Source organism: Megalops cyprinoides, chromosome 18 (genome assembly GCF_013368585.1).
Source record: "Megalops cyprinoides isolate fMegCyp1 chromosome 18, fMegCyp1.pri, whole genome shotgun sequence".
In the NCBI taxonomy this organism is placed as follows: domain Eukaryota; kingdom Metazoa; phylum Chordata; class Actinopteri; order Elopiformes; family Megalopidae; genus Megalops; species Megalops cyprinoides.
Genome location: NC_050600.1, coordinates 30,852,541 through 30,877,700, shown reverse-complemented (window position 1 = coordinate 30,877,700; position 25,160 = coordinate 30,852,541). Strand labels below are relative to the sequence as shown.

The 25,160-nt window shown below is 41.8% G+C and overlaps 2 protein-coding genes across 4 annotated transcripts; both read right to left on the bottom strand.

Moving 5' to 3' along the window:
* Window positions 1–304: 304 nt before the first annotated feature.
* Window positions 305–2,656, bottom strand: LOC118793058 (forkhead box protein I1c-like). Its single transcript, XM_036551001.1, is given in 3 exon segments — window positions 305–1,005; window positions 1,497–2,084; window positions 2,644–2,656. Coding segments are annotated over 3 exon segments (1,137 nt in total). The 3' UTR covers window positions 305–469.
* Window positions 2,657–5,875: 3,219 nt separating this feature from the next.
* rnf4 (ring finger protein 4) lies at window positions 5,876–24,321 on the bottom strand. 3 transcript variants are annotated; one of them, XM_036551437.1, is made up of 9 exons: window positions 22,934–23,040; window positions 22,087–22,167; window positions 21,634–21,709; window positions 19,226–19,334; window positions 9,553–9,629; window positions 9,413–9,425; window positions 7,809–7,932; window positions 7,524–7,575; window positions 5,876–7,212 (listed from the first exon to the last, which is right to left on the bottom strand). In XM_036551437.1, the coding sequence occupies exons 3-9, from the start codon at window positions 21,640–21,642 to the stop codon at window positions 7,063–7,065; spliced, it is 534 nt and encodes a 177-aa protein (XP_036407330.1). In that variant the 5' UTR covers window positions 21,643–21,709; window positions 22,087–22,167; window positions 22,934–23,040; the 3' UTR covers window positions 5,876–7,062. The 3 variants fall into 3 exon arrangements, with proteins under 3 accessions (XP_036407330.1, XP_036407331.1, XP_036407328.1); XM_036551438.1 differs by lacking the exons at window positions 22,087–22,167; window positions 22,934–23,040 and adding an exon at window positions 24,207–24,321; XM_036551435.1 differs by lacking the exon at window positions 22,087–22,167.
* Window positions 24,322–25,160: the final 839 nt, after the last annotated feature.

Below are 25,160 nucleotides of genomic sequence, written 5' to 3'. Positions count from 1 at the left end.
TTGTATTTAATACATTTTTCTTAAGAAATTTAGATAGAAATACCTGCGAATCATTTATACCACGTGCATGAATGCAAATATAGAAGTACAGCTTCTAAAAGGACTATCTACTTATCATTTACACTTGTAGTAAGACACACTGAGATAACAACTTTGTCTGAGTTAAATGTTTCCACAAGGAATAAAACCCCTGAAAAAAACCCCACAACTCTGCCTTCACAGTTGTGAATGAGTTAACGGTAAAAAAAAAAAAGAAAAAAAATCCTGTAGTCTGTATTGACAGTGTGGACCACCCGAGCGCGCGTTCGTCGAGTACATTAATGAGTTGCTTTGTTCTTTTTCATGGGCAACGAAAGGACAGAGGAGGGCGTTGTGGGAAATCTTGCCCGAGAGCTTGACCTCATACGACCAGACTGTGATATCACAGATTACTTGTAAACAGGCCCCGATCAGAGTTACGGTTATACTACTACACCTCAGTTCCTTCTCTGGGATATATCAAACTGTTCATAGTGAAGCTGTTATAGAAATGGCCGTTTAACTGTCCACAGTGCAGTCCGCTGAGCGCGTTGTAATAGACACCACGGTTCATGTGCGTGCTGTCCGATAGGTCGGTGCCGTTGTTGTCCTGAGCAGAATTAGCCTGGTATGGACTGAGCCCTGTGATGTTCCGACTCGAAAGTTCGTGCACTAGTCCTAAAGACCCATACCAGCTGGTCGACCCGGTGGCCGACATACTGCTGAAAAAGTTATTAAGGTAGAGCGCAGATGTTGGCGAGGTATTCTTACGCTCCTTGTCAGTTGCTCCCTGGACTGGAGAAGAGGGCTCCGTGATTGGAGGACTTTCGGAGGACTTCACAGAGCACATTGGTCAGGCTTCCTCAATTTTACCGTTGCCTGAGGTCCCGTCAGTGGAGTCTGATCTTCGCTTCCTCTTTCTCCGAAAATTTCCGTTGTCAAACATTTTCTCACAGTCTGGGTCCAAAGTCCAGTAATTTCCCTTTCCTATGAACAGAGGCACATACGAATCAGTTAGGCTACAATCACGAATTCAGAAAACATTGCCTATTACGAATATATTCTTCACATTGTACTGCTATTAAAAGAACATTTCATCTGGAATTTAGGGAGGTTGAATTACACTGTAACGTAGTGCAATATAGTTCAGTTTTTAAAATAAAATTAATAAATGCGTACGTGTATCAGTATGTACTTTGGTGTTTCATCGTCTTTTTGCAGGTAATTTTCAGACTCAATACACAATCAGACAAAAAAGAAAGCTAAACTGATCTAAACGTTTCCACTTGATAGTTTCTCCAGCCTTATTTAACAGCCAGGATTGCTGTAAATCCAATTAAATAAAATCTGTAGTTAGTATAGTGATACTGAATGATAGTGATATTGGGTCAAATTGGGTCAAATTAATCATTGGTGCTCTTTTCATTATTTTACTGACACATACCTTCGCTGTTGCGAAGCAGCGCCTCGACACTTACCTGGGTCGTCATCGTCTCTTGGCACCTTCTTGAAACAATCGTTCAGCGAGAGGTTGTGTCTGATGGAGTTCTGCCAGCCGGCTTTGCTCTTTTTGTAGAAAGGAAAATTGCCCGCAACGTATTGATAAATCTGACTGAGGGTAAGTTTTTTCTCGGGTGTGCTCTGGATAGCCATAGCGATAAGTGCCGAGTAGGAATAAGGGGGGCGTACCAATTTAAGCAGCTCTTCCTGAGTCGCTATGGACAGCCACCCCAGGTCTGCTTCCGCAAACCCCGATGGATTGGAAAGGAACTGCCGCTGGGAGCCGTAGGATGGTGGCATGAAGGAAACAGAATTGTTTCCGTGGAGGTAGGACGCTGAGGAGTTAATGCCCGAACCGTTTAGCCAAAGGTAGAGGTTTGAAGGTGTATATTCCCCCAACCCGTATCCGCTGGACCGCTGAGTGCTGAGAGGGTTCTGTTGGTGGTACATACTGAAATTATCACAATACACAGTCATCTCCTGGGCGTCCAGCAAGGTTTTAGAGTGAGGTTGTTGCGGACTAGCTGCAGGAGATGTGGGAGTTATTTGCGAGTCAGGCAGCCCGACTAATCGCAACGCTTGAGTCGGTTAGAGAGATTGTTTTCACTCGTTACGCACACCGCTGCAGAGAGAAGTGGAGTAAATTCAGTGCTAGAATCGACGATTTATAACTTATGCCCATCGCTGCGCATGGCAGTCTACCAGGGGCAGTAGTAGTGTCAGCGGCACCCAATGGGAGCGGAGCTTCTGTCGTTGAGACGTGCTCACGGATACCTTAATCGCCAATGAAGTACTGAGCAAATAACAGTCATTCATGTTCAGACCTACCCGCTAACCGAAGGAGGTGGAAAAACAAAGGACCAAGTCCTAACCTCTGGGTCAAACATTTTCAAACAAACTAAATTGATTTTGTGCAAATCGTTATATCAAAATAAGTTTATTTTGATGCAAGTGTAACATGTAATCTTCCTTAATGTGTATGGGAAATTAAAATCTTATTTTGCGTTGACAGGGTTAATTCATCCGCAAGTTATTACATCAATTACTTCGTATGTTACATTGGAATGACATCTGCTGAAATTATATATCTGTGCACATTTAATCAAATTATGAATTATTTCTCACCTATGCATATCATACAGTCTGTTTCATGTTTTTTTCTTTTACGTGCTTAGCAAACATTATTGGATAGCTTATTTTTCAGCACACAATAGCCACAAATAAACTCCTAAAATGAAGAAAAAAAAAATACATTTGTACATTTTGCGAGCCTCCTCATGAAAACGTTGGGAATCATTTAAGTTTTCATGTTAGTATTGGATCATGAAGAAGTTAGTACATAAACCTGCAAATAACGATTTACTTGGTACAAACATCCGTAGTTTGGACAAACTTTAAACTGTTGCCCACTATAGGTCAAAAGAAAGCATGAAATATCATAGGCTATACAACGGAGTAGGCCTACTCATATCTGGAGCCAACACTGAAAATAACTTCCCGTTTGCAGCAGCCATGCGCAAAGTCAGGTGTTGATGATGATGACAACCCTGAGTTCCAAGTCAATTAGCCAAATAGCATACGAAAATTTGACATTTAATTGTGAGGTGAAAACCAGTCAAATCATGTGCCTAGTGCAGTTCGGAGTTGCTTGAAATGTCCAAAGGCACAAATTAACGTGCGTTTAATATATGTCCCAAGTTTTGCGATTCTGCTTCAAGCGATTTACGAATACTGAAAGCATGGAAATAATAATACATTATAGTGACACCATGTGTCCACCTAATATAATACATAATCCTAATCTTCCCATAGCCCTCCAAAATAATGTTACCCTGTTCTGTATTAAGATAATTAGAACTGGAAAAGGGGGCGAAAGACTAATGTACTGTATGTACATATGTGCACAGATTCAGTCTTGAAATATAGCTGCAAGCAGCAATGAAGGGGCCAAGTACCACAGGTAGACAACTAATCAGAACAACCCCTGAACAAGACACCAGTCCATCACAGGGTGAACAGACACATTGACACCCACTCTTACACTCACCCTAAATGGTTCAAAAGTTATAAGCAATAATGAAATTTGGCCTGTTGGTGGGAATGTTGGATTGTCCCCAAATGTGGTGCCTGGATACCTTGGACTGTGCTGCATGAGGGTGCCAGATTCCACCAAAATCCACCTAGGGCTTCTACGGCCTGCCACAGAAAACCATTGAAAAAAACGATAATACCAAGATGGCCGAAAAAGCAAAATGGCTGACAGAGGGTCGTAATTACCCAGCTAGGGTACTTTACAGTGATGATGCACAAGAAATTTGGTTGAAACGTCTGCTTTGATTCCAAAGTGATAAGCATTTGAATTTTTTTTCTCCGTTTTTCTGGTATAGCGCCCCATGTGGCCAAATTTCATGAAACTTGGTGGGTATCTAATATTCCCCCATAAAGTATAACAACTTTGGTGTGTGTGACTCCAACTAAGTGTAGCAGGGGCAATGTGATTCCCTGAATTTCCCCTCTCACGGTGATTTTTTTTTTTCTCAAGGATTGTTACATATTGTATCTTTTTCCTGACACTGGGTGTGGTTTTCCCACGCTGGCACCCTAAATGACAAGGTTACCCTTACTCTGCCTCTTTTGCGACTTATCAGAGGCAGAGGTACGTGTGTCATTGTGCTGTTTTGTTGTTTTAATAAATCAACCATTAAATTGTTGTATATTGTCATGGGGAAATTTTCAGCAGTGAATGTCAGGATGTTGTGCGTAATATGCGCGAGTTTTAGAGTTTTCAGCTGCATATTGAGTTTGCCATGCTGCAGCTAGCTAGCGCAGCTGCAGGTATCAGGGATATTACTATACAGTTCCGTTGCATAGCCTACTAGTGGATGCGACTGTGGATGCTAGTATTTTAAAGTGTGGTTGCCTGTGTGTTGGCAGGAGTGTGACGCGCCTGGCTCGCTCCGTGCCTGATTTTGTTTTCTTCCCTGTGTTTTGTCAGAAATAAAATTCTTAAAATCAGGTCCTTTGTGGCGTCCCTGTTCCACACACAACACAACGCGGAGTGCCACGGAGAGGGGAGACGACCTCCGTTACATAAGCATTGCTGACATAAGGCTCACTTCCTGTTTTGGTGTCTTCACCATGGAATTTCATTGGATGACAGCGGCCATACTGTTTGCCCTAGCAAAATTTTTAAAATTACTTTTGGTCAGAACCCTATGTAGATGATACGTACCAAATTTGGTGGTGATAGGATCAATGACCTAGCACTAGTTTGCAAAAGTAGGTTTTTCGAGAAATTCAAAATGGTGGAAAATCAAATATGGCGGACTTTAACAGCAATGAGTGCATTCAAATCAAGATGACCCAAGGATTGAGGGGAAAGAAAGATCACAACCTTAGGACAAACAGTTCAAAAGTTATAAGCAAAAATGTACCTTGAAATTTGGCCTGTTGGTGGTGCTACAGAGATGGATGGACTGACCCCAAATTTGATGCCTGGATACTTAGGACTGTCCTCTCTAATGTGCCAAATTTCATCAAAATCCACCAAGGGGTTCTATGGGCTGCCATAGACTCACATGGGAGAAAGAATAATAATAGTGAAAAATTGTAATAATTACAATAGGTGTCTAGCACCTTCGGTGCTTGACCCCTAATTAGTCAAACTTGAGGAGATCAGTATGGTTAGACTAAATGTAGCCCTCTCTAAAGGACAGTCACAGCTCCTCCCAGGTAGGTCAGCTCATACTCTGGTTAGCAGGAGGCAGGCGTTCGAATGGGTATCAGGACACCAGATTGGAAAAAAGTATAAACTCTGAATCAGAGGACATAACATTCACCTGCAGCTTTCCACTGGCGCTTGAGCACTGACACACAGCCCACAGCAACAGCTACAAATTACAGGAATGCAACCGAGGCAAAGCACCTGCCAGCAATACCTGCTCCATGCAGAGACTCCAGTGCCAGTACTCCCAGGTAGATCAGCCATTCATACGCTTTCTTTCAAATGCTTTCATATGAACATATTGCTCAAGAGTCAAATACTACCATCTCCGCTATTGTATGATGACTGTAAGCTCCATTAAAAGGGAGAATGTTCATAGCTTGTGTAATAAGGTGTAGTATAAAAACAAAGGTATAAAGCATCCAATAACAAAAGCCCTTTGACAGAGAGACACCAATGGAATCACTCATGTGCTACCTGTCAAGAGTTCCAACTCAAACACTGCAAAAACTCATTCCACAAACCAATAGGCCTCTTGGGCCTACACTTGAAAGACAATTCACAAATTTATTACGGAATCCTTAATTTACTAACATTATGTACAGAATTAAAACTTTTTTACAAGAAGGCAAGGCAGCACAATTTCAACCAGCACCTGGCAGTCCATCCACAAGAGGGTGATACAGGTTCTTCAGGTTAGTCTTGAGTGTAAAGGCAGCTATATGGGGGAGTCAATCCAAGGGAGAGTGGTCAGTCCTTGGGGGAACTTTGAGATGTCATTATTATTGTACACTGCCATAGCAACCCACATCCCTTCAAACCCATGTGTACCCAGGGTACACATAGAAATGGGTAGGGAAAAGACATGGCCAATGCAAGCAGCAATTAATACATACACAAACTGCAATATCCTAAGGAAAGAGACAGACCAGCAACCCCACCAAGAAGCTGATGAAGAAACTTAATAAATGTTCAACACAGGCAGATGTGGCACCCAACACTACAACTCACTGCTGTTCTCAAGGTGAAAGATTCTTCCCCAATATAATTACAGTGTGCATCAACACCTGTAACAAAATTGATGTCAGCTTGTTGTCCTTAGTCCTTGTACTATTAGAGCTGATAGGTGAAATTTGGCCAAGGTGGACTGTAAGGTATGCCACATTTGCAAGGCTCCTGATTGCCACAGAGCCGTTTCAGCTTCACCCTGGAATCCTCCACCAGCATGGCCAAACAGCTGGCACCCCATCTGTGCCAGACTGCCTTGTGCCCAGTCCACTGCACTCAACATTAAAAAAAATCCCTCTGTTATGCTCAGTATTAAATTAGGTTTCAGGGTGACTTAAATTACTAAATTATACAAAGTTCTGTGTCCCACTATGGTGACAAAATTCAACAAAGGTCTCCAAAAAACACTGCTTTAACTGGCCCAAGGGCTCCAGCAGAAATTCCTGAGCTTTTGGAACTGACAAAACACAAAACTGGTGCAGACAGTGAAAACGAAATCATAACAACTCTGCACAACATCCTCATATGAAGTGCTTCCATACGAGCTTAGAGCAAGAGCTAACATGTGATACTTTATCCCACACAGCCAAAGGGTGACCACACTCGCTGCATGTCCGGGTCCTCAAACTGCTTTCTCTACTTGCTCAGCATGCTGACTGCAGTCACTGCTGCCAGGGAGCAAAGGCTAATTAATCTGTGGAGGATGACGAGATGGTGAAAGTGGGAATGGGAGCAGGGAGAGACCAGGATGATTGGGGGAGATGTGAGAGATCCACCCAAGGTGTCTGAGGACTTCTGGGGCAGGGTGGGGCTCAGATGTAGATGGGGTGGTATTGCTTGTGGGTCAGCTTCTTCCGGCAGGTGGGGCAGGCATGGGACTTGGCCAGTGAGTCGCGGAGACACTGGCTGCAGAACAGGTGACCACACCTGGTGGAGACCACCAGCCGGCCGCTCCCCACAATCTGCAAAACAGAGACACCTGTCATATCAGCTCCGTGCTGTCAAGGCGCTGATCTTTACCGCGGATGGTGGGAATGCTGCCCTGCAGACAGACGGCACCACACAGTATCAAATAAGTTAAATAAAATAGATTATCATTAAATAAAACACTTTTGTTTTCCCCCAAGCTGTCTATGCATTACTTTTGCATAATGTTTAAGATATTGTAGCAACCAAACTGCAATACACAAACAAGGTCACATGACCTACAGCACACACAGAGATTCATCTGTGCAGAATCTGTGCAGCGTTGCTGGCTGCCGTAAGTGCTCACCTCTCCGTATGTGTCCAAGCAGACAGGGCAGCTGATGGTTCCTGGGGTGGCCCTGCAGGTGGGGAGAGAGGGTCAGAGTCCGAGTTAGAGGCTGCATCATTCCAAAGCCTACCTGACAATGCAGTCATGTGGATTAGGCATCCAATGGACTGTAAAGGTTTTTGTTGGATAGTGACACGGCCGGGATCGAACCCGGGCCATAGCGTTCAGTCTACACTCGGAACAAGTGCTTTTACCGACTGAGCCCCTCAACTGTAAAAGTTCATGTATAGCATCCCAGCTTACCTGGCCGCACTGTTGGCCTCCAACGAAGAGAGGAAGGCTGCGCTGCTTCCCACATTCACAACCTCCTCTTCATCGCTGCTCAAGACGTAGCTCTCACCCCCCTGTCCTCGCCTGACCCGGGGAACTGGGGTGAAATTACATTGCATTAAAATATATTACGTTTTATAGAAAACTAACATTCTAAATCTAAAATAAAATTTCAAAATAATAAAATTGTTATAACATTACTCTTTAATCTGCTTAATAGTAATTTTATTAATTTGCAGAGATGACTGTCAAAAACATAAAACATTGATATGTTTCTTTTTGGGAGCAACATATTTAAAAGGAAAGACACCTTTCTGCATGCAACTCAAGGTGCTTTAGAAAATTAAGTTGAAAACAGCTGTATTGTCCACCTTTGCAATCAAGAGTGGAAATTTGACTTCAACTTGAAAAATTGACAAAAATATAAAGTTAAACATCATAGTGACATTGAGCAACGTTTAAGTTACACATCATCACAAAATGCCCCCATATTTACATTTATTCATTTGGCAGCGCGTTTATCCAAAGCGACTTACATAGGTTACAGTTGTTTTACAATGTTATCCATTTATACAGCTGGATATTTACTGAGGCAGCTGTGGGTTAGGTACCTTGCCCAAGGGTACAGCAGCAGTGTCCCAGTGGGGATTGAACCGGCAACCTTTCGGTTATGAGTCCTGCTCCTTACTACTATGCTACACTGCCGCCCACATGGTAGCTAATGAGCCACAATATCAAAACGAAAATGAGCTTCTCATTCACAGGGTCACTTGGAACGATTTGGTAATTTTGTTTTATAGTAAACGCTGGCTAATAACACCAACAACAGATTATTGGTCGGAAATACAACAGAATCCGCTAACCCGGGCTGCCAGGTTTGGCATAATTATTTTTCCTAATTGGTAGTGATTTCGCACTGACTTGTGTGACTGAAATGGCAATAGTTTGGTTTCCTTACTGAAATCGCGTCAACTTAAAATAAAACATGAACTTTAGCCATCAATTTCAACACTTGTTCCTGCGCAGAATTAGCCACGGTTTGTTTCCACGGTTAGCAGTTTATTGTAAGTAAACACTTGGCAGAGTGGTGTTTTAGTGCTTTTTCCAAAGCGAACCTTGTCGGGAATCGGTTTTCATAGCGTGTAACACGAGTTCAGCTTTTTAAGTGACGTCACTTGAAATCAGACTGGCAACCCCGTCGAAAAGGCCGACTGTAGTTTATCACAAAGACAGGCTTCTTTAGTGCATTTTATTTCCTAATCAACCAGCATTCCCTACGCCCCTGCCCCTTTCCGCTCATTGGTGGAACATAAGTTTTAAGGGTTCGTCATCTTACTCGGAAGAAGGTGGCGGCGGGAGCGCATAGCTCATGGCGGTGCAAAACAAAGGGAGGGAAACTGGGCGGCCCTGTGATGGGTCAAATGTTCGCATGCTGAGTATGAATGCATGGCGCGTGTACATAAAATGAATTTTCTTATTCATCACGTTTCAGGCAGTCTTTTGTGATGTGTTTATCGCGCATGTTCATATCGTGATGACGATGAAAATGCGATTTATCGGTCAGCACTATCACTTACCGTCATCCACAAGCTGAATCGGATGCAGCAGCCGAGGGGGAGAGACAGAAAGGAGCGTGGTTAGCCTCCACTTTGGATTGGACCTTCACATACATGACTGAGTGGCTATGTGCTAGCATGCAGATAGAGGTCAAGCTCACCACCACGGAGTCATTGCTTGTCAGGTCCACCACAGCCGGCTCAGAAACCTCACACGTCAGGTCCACCACGTCCTCGTCTGGGCATGGCAAACAGAGATCAGTGGTCACCCGCCTAGTTGCAGCAAACGTGGTTCCACAGGGCAAGTCCACAGTGCAAGGTACTTAAAAAGCTGACTGCTTTTACTGTTATTCAGAGTTGAAGATAATTCCATTTCAATTCAGAAACCGAAGTCAGGAAGTGAACTGAAAATCCTACTTTATGAATTGAAAAATTGAAAACGGACAATTTTCAACTTATTTATAGAATTTTAATCCATTCCCTAAAACTGAAATGGAATTGACCCCAACTTTTGTCATTTCCTTTACCTAGCAGATGCTCTTCCCCAGGTGATTACAAATTGAATCACACTGCTCCAGGGTTAACCTCCATCTTACTCAATGCAGTGGGAACAGCTGAGTTGGATCTTTAAAGCAGAGCTGCAGAGAACCTGCATTCATCGACTTGCATAAACTGCAGCCCTTTCAGATTCATTGGAACAGAGCATTGTGGGATATTCTACCTGGAGCTGCCTGCCTCAGTGTTTTATAGTGCCATATGTACCACTTTAGCCACAAGTCCTGCATACACATTTCCACCTGGCAAAAGAAACTTTAATTTCAGTTTAGCATCACTGCTGCCTCTTCAGTACTCCTAGCTGCATAGTGTCTACAGAAAAATCACTTGGGAAGGAGTTTCCAGTGGAATTCATATTTGAAGTTGTTAGGAGACAGTTCTGTGGAACAGCACAGCGTTTGATCTGGAGACACGCGATGTGTATTAGAATACAAACGCTGGAGACAAGCAATGTGTACTAGAATACAAAGCCAAACGGCGCCTCTTGATGGTAACAGCCTGCGGAACACGGGGTTCCCCATGACCATATATGGACTTCACTTCCGAAGTTTGAACCCTACGGAGCCAATTAGGTAATGAGGCTCAGGAGAGACCCAATTACAGAAGAAGCTGTTTAGCAATGCACCGCTCCACAAAACCGATCAAAAACAGCACCTCCTCTGGCCATTGTAACTCATATGTAAATGTACCTACTGTACCTGTATAAAAAAAGAACTAAATCCTGTACTTATTGAACTTCTGCTCCATGATGATGTTCCCACGGCTGTGCAAATAAACCTTCCTGTCTTTCACTACGAACATCGGATCTGCTTCTTCGTCAGAATAAAACTTATTTTGATCTTCTGGGAGTTGACTAACAAAGTAAAGGAGTGAGGTTAAAGAGTGGCTGTTTGCTAGCATTATTCCCACTCAAGCTGCAGTATCCAGAGGAAGCTCATCCTGTCTGGATGTTTGTGAATGGAGGACATCCTTGTGATGTCATTTCCTGAATTCACCACCACCCCGTTTACAGCTAGGTTTCCCTAGCAACACTAAAAACCTTAAGGGGAACCTACCAAATCAAATTTGGAAATAATAATACCAAAAATACTCGTGTTGTCGGTTGCATAAACCCCGATGTGATGGCAGAGGATTACTGAAGTTTCTAACTGTACACGGGGAGAAACAAGCAGGAGATCCCCCTGTAGCGCTGTCATTCATCACAAGCCTTTCTCTCAGCCAAGCTGGAGATCTATTCTAGCACTGCTGTGGACAGTGCTAATGGAGCCAGACAGACAGAGGCTGGCTTTAAGCCACCACTTAATTCATTATAAATCAGTCCTGGGGAAAATTGTTTTCAGCTAATACTCAAACACCTGTCTATCTTAGCCATCTAAGAAAGAGTAAAGTATGGAAAAATATTTCCTTTAGCTAAAAAAAATCCAGCAAAAAACACGGGACTAGTCATAGTGCTTGTGTAGCAGAGGTGAAGTGAATAGCTTGTGTGAGCCCTGCGTAAAGCCTGTGGGGTAGTGGGTAGCAGGTAGCCGAGCGGTTGCAGCGGCTATGTCACTCCCCGAGACCTGGTTAACTAGTGTTGTTGCCCACAGGCTAGGGGCAATTTGCCTTTAGCTCAACTGGCAACGACTCTGGCCGTAAGGGGTTGGCAGTGAGGAGTGAGAACCCCGGTTTGAAACTTGCTTGATGACCCACGTAACATCGAATTAAACACAACTCAAGATCTGACCCATTAAACTTGTACCACCGTCTTCTTCGATATTTTTAGAAATAAAGACACTAGTCCTCAGCTATGGGTGACGCTATTCCTCAGCTATGGGTATGACTGATAAGAGTACAGTCATCTGTCAGTGAGAAATATAACAAAGGGAAACTGAGAACTATCAGTTCAAAGGCTGAAAAGAAGAGCAAAATGTGGAAAATGTGGAAATATTGTGGAAATGTGGAAACAGCAGGCTTTATGCCACATTGCAAAGACGCCATTCAGGCCAATTCTCTTGGTCACTGGTTCAATTTTTACAGTGCTACAAAGTACGCTCAGCTTCAACACACACATAGGGAGAAATATACAGTAACTCCCTGTCTTTCCCAGCTAGTCTGTACTCAGTGTCTGACCAAACTACAACAGTTCATTCTAAACTCAAAAGCTGGAGGGATCACATTTTCATTAGTTTTCATTATTTAACCCACTCAGTGCCGTTGTCGACCAAAGTCGCCCAAACAATGAACGTTCTAGAGTGCCATGGGCAACTTTAGTTGACAGAAATGCATCAGCAACATAAAAGATGTCATTTTATCCAATGAATATACAGTTTTACTTTGTAATGGAATGAACTGATGAGCCAATAATTTGTGCCAATAATTATATCATAGTGTGTATTAGTTATCAACATAAAATACGTAATTATAAATAAAAATTAGGAGCATAGCATAGCTTCTTATGTGGATACCGACATAGGTTTTAACCGAACGTAAAGAGAAAGCAAAACAAATCGAAAGCAAAGCAGCTAGCTAGCTAGCTATACAAGTTTATGAAATGTCTTACCTCAAACTCGTTGACATACGCAGACATTACTGTATATGGGGCTGACCAACTGACATTGCTTAGAAAAACTGGTTGTCATTTATTTATACAAAAGTGAGTAAGTTAGCTAGCTACCTGACATTACGCTGTCAACTTCACATAAGTGACACAGGTCTGTAGAAATAGGATATCACTACAAGGAACCGAGCCAGCAAAGTCAACAAAGATGATCTGAGCGGTTGTTGATGTTTACCTAATTTACATATCCAGTCCTATAAAAGCCAATTTCGCAGTCATTATTATTGTAGCGTGTTATCGGCGATCACAGAGCGAGAGAATGGCGAGTGAGTTTTTTAGTTGGGACAGTGACAGCGAGGAGGAGTTTTTTGGTTTTGAAGAAGAGGAGCTGGAGGGGGTGATGGAGAGTTTTGGGAGTGAGGAGGTGGCTGAAGAGGAGGGAGAGAAGGAGGGAAAGGAGGAGGGGGAGGAGGAGGGAGAGAGGGCGCTCCATGGCAGCGGCGAGTGGCGTCAGGTTGATGCTAGCTTGTCCGGGAGACGACTAGGCACCTCTCAGGGAAGAAGAGGACGGGAGTTTTCAAACCTTCCCAGGGCTGGTCCACAGTGAGTATGGAGTAGCAGTGACCCGGTGCATTATTTTCTGTCCATGTTTTCACCTGACATGATCGATCTGACGGTGCCCGAAACCAACAGGTATGCTGAGGCTGTGCGAGCTCTCGAGCTAGCACCGAACGCTCGCCTGAGGGAATGGAAGCCCACAGATGCGGCAGCGATGCAAGTTTTTCTTGCTATACAGATTAGCTTAGGACTTCTGAAGAAGCCGAAAATCGCCGATTACTGGAGTTCAGACAGTCAGTCACTGATGTGGACACCGAATTTTTCCTGTGTCATGTCCCGAAATCGATTCCAAATCATCAGCTCCTGTTTACATTTTAACGACAACGCTTTGAGAGTTGAGAGAGTACACCCAAACTATGACCCGCTTTTCAAACTTCAACCTCTTCTGGACAAAGTGCTGAGAAACTTCAAACGTGAGTACTACCCACGGAAAAATCTAACGATAGATGAATCTATGGTTTCCGATCGCGGAAGAATTTTTTTTAGGCAGTACATTCCTCGAACCTATCAGTTCGATAGGGCTGTGGGCATAGGCGATTCTGCCGTTATCAATCTCCTCAGACATGCTAGACTGCTGGAGAAGGGCCATGTTGTTTACATGGACAACTTTTGTTCCTCACCTGAACTGTTTCAGAGCCTTCATAGGGCAAACATAGGGGCATGTGGAACAGCACGCCAAAACCGCAGAGGAATGCCTCCCCAGCTGAAGACCCTGAAGCTAAAGCCAACAGACCCGCCTGTTTTTTTGTTCCAGAGTAGCCCACTGCTAGCAGTGTAATTTCGTGACACAGGAGTTGTCACTGTTTTGTCAACAGAGCATGACACTACAGTTATAGCAAAAAGAGTAAGGTGTAAGGGGCCCAATGTTTTTAGGACTGTGAGAAAGCCACTTTGTGTGGAAGATTATAATATTTACATGGGTGGTGTGGACAGAGCAGACCAGCTCTGCACCTACTATGAATATGGACTTCAAAGTCTGCTCTTCTAGGAAGAGGACCAGTGATGGGAAGAATGGAAGGAAACAAACGTCTTTCTTCTGCAAGACCTGCCCAGACAAACCTGCCCTGTGCCCCACCACATGCTTTGAGCTGTACCACACCAAGATGGTCTACAAACAGTGATTGGTGAGTTTTTCACTTTTTCCATTTATTTTGGTTTGAAAGTTTATAATGTTTTCTGTATTGGATGATGATATATTGAATAGTAAGGTAATCTCTGCAGTAAGAATGACATTTTCTTTGTCCATCCTCCCTTTTTAGATTGCTGTCCCTGGCCTCTCCAACTGTCTGCTGGCCTATTCAATCATCTGCAAGGGAAAGCATGAAGTCTGCAAGCATATACGTGTGCGTCATACAGGCACATGCGTGCGCGTGCGTACGTATGTACGTACACACACACACACACACAGACACACAAAATAGGTTGACTGTTGATGTTGTTGATGATACTTATAATACCTAATTTTTCAATCAAATGTGTTTTTTCAGGCAATATTGTTACAATAGTTTTTACAAATCTATACAAATGACCAGAGAATGGTTGTTGTTCATTTTTACAAATCTGTACAAGTGATGAGATGTTGTTTGTTGTTCATTTTTACAAATCTATACAAGTAATGATATGTTATTTATTGTTCACTTTTACAAATTTACACAAATGGCCAAGCTATATCTATTTTTTGTTTTTACAAATCTATACAAATAATCATAGGTCATATTTATTTTTAATTTTTACAATCTAATCTAATTTCTCGGATTTCCCAGTCCACTTACTCTGCGAGTATTAATTCCAGTTATTGTTCATTTTTCACAAATCTACACAAACAATTATACAAACTGTAGATGTTTACAAAAGTTATTTATGCACTACTGTATATTGCATTTACTCTTTGAATATATAACTACTGAATTTACATTTATATGTACTTTTGTTTACTTGCAGTGTATTTATGTTATTTACGTTATTATGTTTACATTCATACCATTGTCACTTTTTATAACTGACAATTATCTGAATGTTTACTCTATGCTAACTTACTAGCACTTGGACAGTACTTATAATTTCTATCTGATTAACTTATCATTCTACCAGTGCTTTTTAAGCCATTTGTAATGAAAGAATTATACTTTCAAGCACAGTAAATAAATATTTGTAATGATTTGACTTATGTGTAGTCCCCTTCTTCATCTTGATGGTCATTGTTGGAAATACCTTTTATAAATGAGATTTGTTGAGATGAGATCCTTTTTCGGCTATTTTACATCACGTAATACTGGAATAATGTGGCTAGAATTGGAGGTACAGGTCTCTTCATACATGTGGTTTTGCATATTGAAGTTGTTAGACTTTGCAAAAAGATAAATACATTGTTTTATCAGAAATTGTCTTATTTCTGAGGTTCATTTTCTCACTTAGAATGTTGGCGGCCATATTGGCTTGGCACTATAGGGGGTGTTCCAGAACCGTCTGGCAGTTATTTTGTTAACTAATATTTTCATTCCCTTAATGGATAAATGGTGGAAATCACTGTTTGTGTGGTGTATTAATTTGAATTTCAACTGCTAATATGAAATGGCATAGTGTAGCTCTGTGGACTGCCTGAACTCTTGCAGTTATAGGATCCCATACAGAAACCATGTCAGACTTAGAATTAAAATGAAAGTACCCTCATGTTGCTATAACATGAAAAGAATATTGTAAGACCACTGTACTCTATGGGAAGCAAGCAAGATGGAGGGGGAAAGGAGTCGACAGAGGTGGCTCAGACAATGTTTGGTGATGCTAAGCAAAACAAAATGACAGAAAATCCCAAAGGCTCAAATACAGTGGTGCAGAGGCTTAACCTACTTCCACAGTAGGTCAAATTGTGGTTTCCACAATGCAAAAGGCCACTGGAAACCACAGTTTCACTTTCTATCGGGACCCTAAAAGAGGTCATCCCAGGAATTTGCAGGACTTGCTCTCCAGCCCTTGGGGAGGAAATGACAGCCAAAAAGCCAGTGAGTCAGGACTACCCCACACAAAGCACAGGGCAAAGGGCCAACTGTCAGAACAGTGTCAAAAGCAGTCGCATTCAGAAATCACAAAACAGTCCCCTGAAACTAAATTTTGAACTTGCACAGCAATTTGTCATCATAACTTCCAGTTTCAGAAGTACAATGTTTTATAAACACAAATGATTCTGGCACCATCCTGAAGCCATACACTTTACTGAAAAATTGATCAATACCATGGCAAGCAACAAAAGCAGCAAGTTCAGACAAGGAACAAACCAAAATATAGCTGCAAGCAGCAATGAAGGGGCCAAGCACCACAGGACCAAAAGGCAGACAATCAGAACAACCGCTGAACAAGACACCAGTCCATCACAGGGTGAACAGACACATTGACACCCACTCTTACACTCACACCTATGGGCAATATAACGTGTACAATTGAGATTACCTGAATGTGTTTGGACTGTGGTAGAAAAGCAGAATACCCAGAGGAAAGCCACATGAACACAGGGACAAGGTACAAACTGAAAGCAGACACGCCCCGAACTTGACACCTCCATATTGTTAGGCAGTAGTGCTACCCATTTGCCCCACTGTACTGCCCCCCGCTACATACATTTCAAGCTTAAACATAAGCAGTACCATAAAATGCAGTGTGCCTTCTTGGGACATTGCAATGAGAAGTGCCAACACTGTTGGAGGAGAGCAATTTTTGCGTATTAGAAAAAAATCCAAAACCATGGGCAAAATGGCAGCGAACATACCATATTAGCTGAACATAATAAAATGTCCCTGATTAGAAAAGGACCCCCCATTTTTCGGTAACTGATTTTTTGAAGATCAAATCTTATTTTTTAAAGAAATCATTTGATATCAATTTAATGAAACACACTGAATAAAACAAGGTATGGTGATATATTGTCTACATCTTTTAGATGAAATTGCCACATTAAAAAAAAAAAATGTAATCACATTTTCAAATGAATAAGTTACTTCAATAAAAATAAAATAAACTAGTCTACTGAGATTTCTAATACCACTCAACAATCTCAGATAAATGGCACCATCTGGTGTTCTTAATGTATAATGACATTAAAAAGTCTAGTCCTCCCATGTAATACAAACCCACTTTTCAGATGTAATTTCTGAAACGGAAAAAACCGCTGTCTAACATTCAAACCAATATGGAAAGTCCAATTGTTTCTTCTACACTATTTAGTCTATTAATTATGGCAATAGGTCAAATAGTGCAGGAGATGTGCTTATTTTTAGTGCTATGAACTGATTGTATCTTAGAAACCATGCCTGTGTGTTCATTTTCCAGACAGGACCTGACATGTAATTATGTAATGATCTACAAAAATTTGGTCAAAATATCTGCTTTTCTTTGTGTGGTCTGTGCCTTGTGATGTCCACTGGAACAAAATTTCATTAAAATCTAAGTTCATGGACACATGAGTGTTTAAACCTGTTTTTCAGTATAGCACCCCAAAGTGGCCAAATTTCACTAAACTTGCTGTGTGGCACCCAGGCCTAATTGTAAGCATGTGTATCGACTTTTATGCCAATGAACAAAAGCATTACAGAGATATGGCCACTCTTCCTTTATGGCGACTTCACGGGCGAATTTGTGGGTACACTGTGGCCACATTGTTCAACCTGGCAACTATCATTTCACAACGGTTAAAGACAATGGTCCAAAGAGGTAATACACAAAACCTCATTGTGCCATAACTCTAGGAGGAGGTGATTAAATGTGTTTTTGACAAAATCAAAGATGGATGAAACACAAAATGGCTGATGTGGAAGTTTCATAAGTTCCCAGATAGGATCCTTAACTTTGATGAAGCACAAGAACTTTAGTTGAGATATCTGCTTTTCTGCCAGAGTAATGGGTATTTTAATGATTTTTAATGGTACAGCGCCCCCAAGTGGCCAAATTTCACGAAACTTGGTGCATACCCAGTGTTGCTAATACCCAGAAAGTGTCCCAAGTTTGGCATCACTCCATCAAAGCACTGCTGAGATATGACTCACTTCCTGTTTTGGTGTCTTCACCATGGAATTTCATTGGACGACAGCGGCCACATCGTTTGCCCTAGCAAAGTTCTGTGAATGACTTTTGGTCACACACATCTGTAGATGGGTCGTACCAAATTTGGTGGTGATATGATCAGCGGCCCAGGACTAGTTCGCAAAAGTAGGTTTTTTGAAAAATTCAAAATGGTGGAAAATCCAATATGGCGGACTTTAACGCCAATGGGTGCATTCGAATTGTCATGACCCAAGGATTCAAAAAAGATCACATCTCTAGGACAAACGGTTGAAAAGTTATAAGCAAAAATGTACCTTGAAGTTTGGTCTGTTGGTGGCACTACAGAGATGGATGGATTGACCCCAAATTTGAGGCCTGGATACTTTGGACTGTCCTCTATCAATGTGCCAAATTTCATAAAAATCCACCAAGGGGTTCTATGGGCAGCCATAGACTCCCAGAGGAGAAAGTATAATAATAGTGAAAAATTCTAACAATTACAATAGGTGCCTAGCACCTTTGGTGCTTGGCCCCTAATTAAGGAAGGGGCAGGACAGATGGGGAGGGTTAAGACAAAATCTCCACAGGCTCTATGTTCTTGCCCAGTTCAATACGATTGTTAAGCTAAGAGGAACCAAGAGGTAGCACCACAGGAGGCTGATCTCACAGCTCACACAGTAATCCAGGTGTAATCCACAGCCATGATGCAATGGAGTGCTTGTGCTTTGGCCTCAAGAGAAGGCCAGGGGTGAGGGCTGACTACAGAAGCCTAAAGATGGCAGCTATATATTCCTGACACTGAGGTATACTTTTAAGGAAGCAGGGAATAGGAAGGACACTCAATGAATCTTGGATCTTGATCGCATTTACATTTTGTTGCTTAGTAGATGTACCTACACTTAACTTTACATTTTCATTGTCAACATCCAGTAGATGCTCTTATCCAGAGTGACCCCAGAAGTCAAGCACAATGGGCATCCAGCAAAAGTACTGAAAACTTTATGATCAGTTCAGATCAGCGGTTGGTAAACCTTTTCTCTGAACGCACTGCTGGGCGCTGATCTGAGATCAGTGTGGTTGGCCTCACTCACTGTGCAGCATGCTGTCCAGAGCCCTGTGGGACAGTGTGTTGGTGGCCCTGCTCCTCTTGGTTGTGCGTCTGGAGCCAGTGGAGCCTGTGGTACGCCGCTTCCTCTGTATCTGGAGAGAGAAGCAATAGGAGGTCTGTCTGCACCTGCACATCCACACTGCTACACCTATGCATCCACACCTGTGCATCTACTTTGCTACACTTCAGCGTTCACATACTGCTGCACACTGCGACTGCCCTCACCATGCTATGTCAACTACAAACTAAGAAAGACATCACTCGGGGTCAAGCAATGTGAATTTTTGGGTCTCTCAGGCCCTGTTCACACCTGGCATTAACATGCGTCTCCACATGCATCTCCAGTGACCACTTGTGATCGGATCTCACTTCCCTGCTCTATATGCAAATAAACACGTACATCATTACCTTTTGCAAATGAAAGTTTACACATTATTTAAAAGTCTGTTTGAACAAATCTTGTTATGACTGTCTCTATGAAATAATGCATGTTGTATCTGTAACTGAAATCCTAGTTGACTAGCAAGCTAGATTCCGTTCATCACTGGAATTAAAAACCCTTAACTCAGCCGCAGCTGATCTTTTGTTAAATTCTGTTTATTGTTGGAAAAAGCAGAAACGCTAGATTAGAACATTCTGAACTTCATATTTGTTTGGCACCTTGCCAGTATGGTTGAATTAAATAGGCCAAGCAAGATGTTACGTTTCCAAAGTTTCATTACGTACACTGCAATGAAAATGTTTCATAATGTAGGTTAATATCAAAGGGTGTTTGCTGGTTTGCTAGTATTGCGAATACATTTATGAATTACTTTTCTAAAACCGAAGTGCACTTGTAATGGAAGAAAGGACATTCTGAAAAGCTTCACATGAAAACGCTTAATGTGGCTTAATATTCCAAAACAGCGATCAACGATCACCAAATTTCTCTCGGACATCTCTTTTCATAAATACTTCCACCTGTCAAAAAATCAAAAAAGAAATCCTATGAGTATGGACGCTTTTTTGGTAGGAGAGAGTGTTTATGACATGTGAGATGTCAGACAAATTTGGTGATCATTGATCGCTGTTTTGGGACATTAAGCCGCATTAAGCTTTTTCCTTATAATGGGCATCAATGGAGAGGAAAACAGAGAGATAACGACCATACTCCTAAGATTTTGGTTTTGATTTTTTGACGGGAGGAAATGTTTCTGACAAGAGATGTCAGAGAGAAATTTAGTGACCACTGATCGCAGTTTTGGAACATTAAGCCACGTTAAGTGTTTTAGAATGTCCCCTTGATATTCATGATATCGTAAATCTTGACTCCCACAATAGTCTATTAACATTTATTTGTAGAACTACAACACTTCACGTATTATTCATAATACCACTTTTTCTATGTAATATATTGCATTACACCTTTGGGGCTTGGAAGCATTTGACGTAGCTTGCGAACTCCAGTTATTGTTGCCTGTTGTCGCTCTTTAAAACCCTTTTGCATGCAACTTATTTTTCATGCTATGTAGTGTGCCTGTTTGGCTACATTACATGGATCGTTATGCTTTCATTAGCGTTATTAAGCTTCTCATAGTTTTCAGTTAGCATTTGCTTTATTTTTAACGTTAAATTGCTGTTTCCTCAAAACTAAAATTAGCTAGAATTTTCTCGTATTCTAATGGCACAGGTTTTAGCTTACGTGCTAAACAGCTAATCACACCGGTGTGAACGCGTTGGTGCGCAAATGAGTACGTAGTTCCACTTAAGCAGAGGATGTCAGTTGAGTAGGCGGTCATTCAATGTGGCCCAGGACTTATTTGTGTTCACACTGCTAAAAGAATGTGGCCATATGCGGCCCAGACCACCCCCGAATGTGGTCTGAGAGATCAGATCTCAATGCGGCCTCAATGGGTCTTGGGTGCGTTCACACCTGTGATCTGATCACAAGTGGTCACTGTAGCTGCATGCATTTTAATGCCAGGTGTGACTTACTTAGCGCTGCCCACTTGTGATCGGATCACCCAAGACGCATGTTAATGCCAGGTGTGAACAGGGCCTCAGTCAACAACTGTGAGCCAAGTCAAACAATATGCAAACCAACCAGACAGGACAGACATTTAACCAACAAACATTCTGAAAAAAAAAAGTGTAGGACACATTAAAGGCTCATAAACCAGACTAAGACCTGTAGATAAGCATTATCTACATCTATTATCATTGATCCTGTGACACACACAAAGGTGCACATGGGTGTGGAGGGCAGCCATCTTAGGTATTTCTGGAGCATACAATATGCAATAATGCAGATTTACTCCTTCTCTGCCATTGCCTACGGCAGTTGAACTCCTCTGACACACCCAAACACAGACAGCGTTAAGCAGCAGGATGAAGAACACGGGGAATACTCACAGTGCTCATGGTTTCAGAGACGGTCGACAGCCTTCTGTTTCCAATCACTACTAGTGTATACCACTAGCAATTATTCCTGTGCAGAGAAAACCAACAACAAAAACATGACTATTTAGTTAACGCAAGCAAAAACAATGTGCGTATGTTTTCAACATTTTCATTTACACAACTGGGCATTTAGTTAAACGATTTATCCTACCAGATAAGCTAAGGTATGAAAAAAGCTAAAATGAAAGAAACACAGCAGCAGTCCACGAGGGTAACCAGTCAAAATATCGCTATGATCTTTTTTCAGATGATCTTATGGTATGTCACATTACCACACCATGTTAGATAGGCCTATCTGCCTTGGTTCAAAAACGATAGTGCAAACGTAACACCAGAGTTTCCATATATCAATGGCATTTGATATGGGTAAAGCCCCCTACAACCCACGTAGCTGAAAGACGTGACCTGCTGTGAGAGTGACCGATGGAGCCGTCAGTTTTTACGGTCGTTTGTTCTTAGTGAAGGTTGGCCGCTGCTTAATAGGATCTTGATGTAAAAAAAAAAAAAACACAAAACAATGGAACATATTTGGTCCCGAATATGATTTTGGTCAACCCGCGAAGATGCGGGCCATGTGATTACTTGATTAATGGGCAAGAGCAGTTCAGCGGTGCTGTCACTATCGCATCACTCTCTGTTTAAAGTGAGTCTCTAAGTGGTCGATCTAGTTACCTGGTCTAGCCTTTTATTTGACTAGTTGATTAGTTAAGGTCATCTACGCTTACTCTATAATGTCAATTAACGTATTCACATAAAGCCAATGAATAACAAGCGGTCTTGTCGCAAATACTGTATATCATTGAATTCACGGGTCACCATTTACGTGTTAATGTTAGACACAGAAACTAAATAACGGCTATCGCTACTCGTGCTAAATACACATAGGTAATCAGCTATACTTCACCTTTTCCGCATTAACTGGCCATAATAACTGGCAGATAGCTAGCCTGGCTAGCTATCTGCGATAGCAATTTGACCGTAACATTTGACAACTGGAATCATTCGATTTTAAACAGAAAGCCACATTTGCTGGCTAACAATGACAAGTGCGATCGCTGGCTAGCTAGACAACAAGCTAGCTAACACAAAGCTTTCGATATTTAACTCGTTAGCTAATTTACGTTAACCAGCTCGCTCGCAAACCCGACTACTAGGTAGCAACATGCTTACACATACATTATTAAATACACACGGTAAAACATACTAGTGTAACATTAAAATGGTGATAACTGCATGATCACGATTGACTTACCGTAACCTGCTGTAAAAAACTAAATAACTAGCTAACTAGCTTTTTCTAGTGCTTTTCAGATTTTAAAGTCAAGGAAGTGTTCAAGACCATATCCGTTATACTGCACCTCTGAGACCAATCACAAGGAAGTGTTCAAATCCATATCCGTTATACTGCACCTCTGAGACCAATCACATGGAAGTGTTCAAATTCATATCCGTTGCACTGTCTCACCAATCACCAATCACAAGCTAAACAGAGAGGCATATACAAAATGTCATTTCCGGACACCTGGTTCTGTGCAGCAGCTGCGCATGTTGTCGAACATCGCCTCAAAAATTCCCCCAAACTCTAATCCTACATTACAGGTGCATTAAACTGACGGTACCACCGATTTTGTGCCATGTGATCCTGCATAGCCGTAGCTCTAAAATACTACCTAATGCTACCAAATAAATCAACCAAAATGAAATGTCACTTTTATTATTATTATTACTGTTATTGTTAACCATCTGCTTGAAGTAGTTACTGATATCCATATATAAAATATATTAGTTGTTCATTGCCATATGCTCAGGGGCGGAGCCGATGGCTCATTGCAGAGGGGGCGAGGACCTGTAGTTAGGTTAGTTTCCACCTTTGATTTGTGAATTTTTTTTTTGGGGGGGGGGGTTAAAACCATATTTGCAAATATACTATGTTAACAGTTGTAGGACTCCCTATTGCCTCTCTCTGCCTCCTATTTGTCCTGACGCAGACGCACTCCCTGACGCAGTTGCACTCACTCTGGACTCCTGTCTGCTGCTGTCCCTTTCTACATTAAATAGATTTTTTACTTTAACGTGTAAACGTATACTGTCTAATTATAATCTATTATAAAATCTAATCATATATCCAAAGGTATACTCCCATTAGAAATGAAAACATGATTAGCTGTATTATAATAGATTAGAAACAACTATTTAACTTAATGAATTTGGGCAACCTAACACTGACATTTCTCACCTCTTTTTCGCACTTTATTGCCACAATCCGTAGATAAGTACCTGTGGCCGTGAAGCACTCCGTGGTATAGGCTACACTGATAAGCTCCGCTATTGCTATCCTGAACTTTTTTTGTAATAAAAGTTAAAATGACTAGATTTTTTGCGTTTGCTTAATACAAAACTCTGGTGCTTCTTTGTTATGATTTGCATAATAATATTTAACTGATAATAATAATAATAATAACTGAAATTTTGGCTGGACACAAAACACAGGTGGCGGAGAACGAGTCTCCTTGGGTGGGCCTTACCCATTCAGAAAAGTTTTCTCTTTTCCACCAGTCTGAGTTGTACGTTGTAAATCGTTTTTTCTTTTACGCTGGTGGCTCGTCCGATTTTGTATTGTCGTCCTCCTCGTCCGTCTCCCATTTCACAAAACCGACAAAATAAATAGAGAGTTAAAAATAATAACGTTACCTCTAGCTACAAACTGAACTCGCCGTGAGGTCGTGGATTTGCGTGCGCGCGGCAGACCAACAGCCCGGGCAGTTGCTAGGCAATAAGGTAAGCTTTCGTATTTCCGCTACCAATCAAATAAAAGTATAGACATGACCAGTCGTCGCTGTGTTTTACCCGTTTACGGGCACAGAATTGGATGTATAAACATGGACCAGGAAGAAAACAGAATAGCAGCAGAAGGAAACCAAATGAGGTTTTATTTGAAACTATGAAATTCTAAATTAGAAGTACATTTTCGCAAAAAACCGGGACAATTCGTGTCCCGGAAAAGATTAATTTTCCGGGACAGTCGCCCAGAAAAAGGACAATCCCGGCAAAACCGGAACAGGTGGCAACCCTACCTGTAGTGGGCCCTTACGGCCTATTATAGGCTGCATGGAGATTTTTTTTTAAGTGAAGGCAGTGGTTTATTACAGTAGGTGCAAAACAAAAACAAATGTGATGGGAAAAAGAATTTAAAGTGCAAATATTTTATAAAACAAGAATATAAGTAGAAACAATGCTAATGCTGGACAAACACCTCTCCTAGTGGGTGTGGAGGAGTACCAGTTTTTGTAGGCGGCAGAGATGCGAGGTAGTGCGTTTGTATTCTGTTTTGTTTTGTTTTTTAAGAGTTAAACTTTATTTGACAACCAGTACATCCACACCTCATTGCGTGAGACCATTTTAAATACTGCGGCTCCGTCAGCAGTGACAGCAATGGGAAATAAAACAAGACAGCCGGCGATCGCCTAGTTCCTACTTTG